The sequence below is a fragment of the Hakea prostrata genome, chromosome 5 (assembly GCF_041222555.1).
Source record: "Hakea prostrata isolate BN-2017 chromosome 5, UWA_Hpros_2, whole genome shotgun sequence".
Taxonomy (NCBI): domain Eukaryota; kingdom Viridiplantae; phylum Streptophyta; class Magnoliopsida; order Proteales; family Proteaceae; genus Hakea; species Hakea prostrata.
Genome location: NC_142604.1, coordinates 47644655 through 47648541, shown reverse-complemented (window position 1 = coordinate 47648541; position 3887 = coordinate 47644655). Strand labels below are relative to the sequence as shown.

General features: G+C 40.0%; 1 protein-coding gene across 2 annotated transcripts; it reads left to right on the top strand.

Moving 5' to 3' along the window:
* On the top strand, positions 1-3571 carry LOC149016228 (2-alkenal reductase (NADP(+)-dependent)-like). Of its 2 annotated transcripts, none has more exons than XM_089157354.1 (5): positions 1-796; positions 991-1195; positions 1536-1702; positions 1814-1896; positions 2048-3571. In XM_089157354.1, the coding sequence occupies exons 1-5, from the start codon at positions 554-556 to the stop codon at positions 2424-2426; spliced, it is 1077 nt and encodes a 358-aa protein (XP_089013480.1). In that variant the 5' UTR covers positions 1-553; the 3' UTR covers positions 2427-3571. The 2 variants fall into 2 exon arrangements, with proteins under 2 accessions (XP_089013480.1, XP_089013479.1); XM_089157353.1 differs by having other exon boundaries at positions 2-796; positions 1018-1195; positions 2048-3568.
* Positions 3572-3887: the final 316 nt, after the last annotated feature.

Genomic DNA, 3887 nt, shown 5'->3' with positions numbered 1-3887 from the left:
TGAGTAATCAAACTATGATCTCTTGAATTTCTTGAAGGATTTTTCTATGATGCTACAACCTTTTCCCCACCACCGCCACCCGTCTTCAGATTCCTGATCATCTCGTACTTCCATCTTCTTCATTGTGTCAGCCATTGAAGGCTAAACAAACCCCATATTGTTTTTATCATTGAATCAAACTTTCGCTTTCCAGGAGTCCTCCCCTCTTCAAGTAGCCTTTATGATATTCTCTGCAACAAGACTTGCAACAGCAAGAAAGGAGAACCCAAACTGAAATAATAGATCTTGAGTCAGAATGTTTGAAGAAGAATCATTACAGATCTGAAGCCCGAAATTTAGCTCGTTCCAGAACACACATGAAGAGAACAATAAATCAGAATTCTCGGTTTGGAACTTACTACATTAGGGACAGGGAGGGGTATTTTAGTCATAAAACGACACAGCAAAAGTTTATAAAGGACCCACGAGGACTCAAGGCTAAGGTTTCTATGGTTTTGAGAGACCAAGAAACTGGAGATAGCAGACAGAAGGACAAAGATAGGGGTGATCAGAAATGGCGATGCAGGGAGAGGAAGCAATTAGTAACAAACAAGTAATCTTCAGGGACTACAACAACACAGGCTTTATCAAAGAGACGGACATGGTTCTGAACACTGGAAGTATCAACTTGAAGGTTCCTGAGGGATCTAATGCTGTTCTTGTGAAGAATCTCTACTTATCTTGCGATCCATACTTGAGAACCTGTATGAGAAAGCAAGAATGGCCGGATTATGTTCCTCCTTTCACCCCGGGCTCTGTAAGACTCATTATATCCCATCTTCTTTGATTCATTTAAATGATTTCCCTGTTAAGTTCATAGAATTAGTTTAAAATTTCACTGGTTAAATGTTAATGGAAAAGATCTATGCATGGTCGCAGTAACAGTTGCTCTTTTTTATTAGTAATTATAATTCTTGCTCTCGACATGATACTCTCACAAGTCAGTAAAAGTTTATTTTACTTGTTAGAGATGTGCAGCCTTTAATTGGACTCGGTGTATCTAGAGTTTTGGATTCTGATCATCCAAACTTCAAAGAAGGTGAGTTGGTATGGGGGATGACTGGATGGGAGGAGTATAGCTTGATTACAAGGCCAGATAGCCTGAATAAAATTACACACAAACATGTTCCACTTTCTTATTATGCAGGATTACTTGGTAAGTTGTTTTTTCTCCAACTCATGAACCCAAAATGCTACTTGTTTTTCCCCTACATATGTTAATCTTGTTAGAAAATAAGACTGTAATTAAGTCTTCCTTCATCCATAGAGGACAATTCACCGACCAGCCTAGGATCTTTGTATCACTCGAGATCCCTTCAAGTACACATTCCTGGCATCCCATATACCTAATTGAATAGAACTCGATCCATAATGATACTCCATATGAGAGATTTGGAACTAGGCATCCATTTTAATGCTTCTCTGAACTCACTCTGATTTGACTTGTTAATTAAGATATCCAATGCTTCATCTTGCTTTACCTTCATGCTTTATAGGGTTCCAAGGTTTATCCGCTTATGCCGGTCTTTTTGAAATCTGCTCACCAAGGGAAGGGGAGAAAGTGTTCATAACAGCAGCATCTGGTGCAGTAGGCCAACTTGTTGGACAATTTGCCAAGCTCACTGGTTGTTATGTGGTCGGAAGTGCAGGTTCCAAAGAAAAGGTGAGTCTTCATGGTTACAACCTCATTCTGCTGTGAACCTGTTGATTCAGGATCTACCCAAGAGAGAGAAAATGATAACTTGCTAATGGCTTCTTTTGGGCTGATAATAAGGTTGATTTATTGAAAAACAAGCTTGGGTTCAATGAGGCTTTCAATTATAAAGAAGAGAATAACCTAGATGCTGCTTTACAAAGGTCAGTTTGAGTATTTTCACAATGGAAATCTCTAACATCATATCAAGTTTGAAGTCAATTAATGAATTGTAATTGTATTTTTATCTTCATGATTATCGATTTATTTGCTTAGCTTAAAGGATACAGTTAAGAATTTCTATCTTGTTGCCAGGTACTTTCCTGAAGGGATAGACATCTACTTTGAAAATGTGGGTGGGAAAATGCTTGATGCAGTCCTTCCCAACATGAGATTTGGTGGTCGAATTGCTATGTGTGGGATGATCTCCCAATACAACCTTGAAAAGCCAGAGGGTATTCATAATTTGTTCTACCTTATATCTAGGCAGATTCGCATGGAAGGGTTCTTGGGTCATGCCTACTTTCACATTTATCCCAACTACTTGGATTTTATTCTAAAATGCATCAAAGAAGGGAAGATAACTTATGTAGAAGATATTGCTGAAGGCCTTGAGAGTGCACCTGGAGCTCTGATTGGACTTTTTACTGGCCGTAATGTTGGAAAACAAGTAGTTGTAGTTGCTCATGAATGAATCAAACTTGGATAAAATAAAATAAACTCCGGCAAATACCCAAAAAAAAAAAATTCATATATTTTTCTGTGTGCAAAGGATCTTTCATTCATGTTAGAGAATAGAGACTATTGTTACTGTCTATAAGACTTATATGATGTCTTTTTAACCCACGTGTATGGTCTCATTTGTAAGATCTGATTGACTTTATTTCTGTTTGTTTACTCACATGGTATCAGTGCGATCTCTTGTATGTGCATTTGAGTTTGTTTTTTTTTTCCTGAAGTTTGTGTCTTCTTAGTTCTTGGTTTTGTCAAGTTCTTGAAGCTTCTTTTACGGTTTTTGAAGTCTTTGCATTTTCTCTCTATGTTCTTTTATGGCTTCTGAATCATCCACTTGTGATGTTCGCCTTTCTGAACCAAACAACTCTCTTTCTTTTGCAAATGCTCACCGTTATCTTTCTTTGAAACTTTCTTCTGCAAATTATCTTGTTTGGCGAAGTCAATTTATGCCTTTGCTTCAATAATCTGGCCTTATTAATTTGATTGATGGCTCGACTCCACGTCCTCCACCATTTCTTGATTCAAATTCAAGCAATCCTATCCCAAATCCTACGTTCTTCATCTGGCAGAAGTAGGATCAACTCCTCATGAGTTGGTTACTTTCGTCTCTCACCAAATCGGTTCATTCGGAGGTGGTTGGACTTGAGGCCTCTGCGGTTTGGAATTCTCACTCTGCTACCTATGCCTCTTCTTCACAAGCTTGGATCATGCAGCTGTGGATGCAGCTCCATGGTATTCAAAAAGGCTCTGAGTCTATGCAAGAATATCTTCAACAAGTGAAACATATTGTTGATGCACTCGCCTTTGCCTCTTCTCCAATCTCATATTCTGATTTGGTTTTATTTGTTCTTGGCGGCTTAGGATCCAATTATCAAGCCTTCGTCACCTCTGTGACAACAAGGGATACTCCAATTCATTTTGCAAATCTCCGAGGCTTGCTTTCATGTGAGGAAATTCATGTTCAATATGCGCTTCACAAATCACTAACGTCTCAGCGCAACAGGCCTCTTCCTCTATTGCACTCACTCTGGGATTTTTGGTGGTCCTCTGTCCTCTGTTCGTTCTTCTCGTGGTCGTTTTGCCTATGGTTACCTTGGTGGTTCTTGGAGTTATGGTGGCAGGTCTAATGGCCGTGGTGTTGGACGTAATGACCAATTGGTTCAGTGATTTTTTTTTAAATACATAAACAAGGGGTCTAAAGTCAGCACCGGTGGCCCGTGCGAACCACCGGCAGCCGAGGTTGTTATGGCTTCGGGGGTACGGGGTAAACCTTTTGGGGCGCCTTTACTCGCGGGCTCCCCTTTTTTTTTTTAGGGGGGCTTTTTGCCGGCCCTGGTTCGTTGGTGGTGGGGCTCCTCCGTTGCCCCCCGCCCGCCCGGTCTAAACGACCTAGAAGAACAAAAACAAAACTACGAACAAA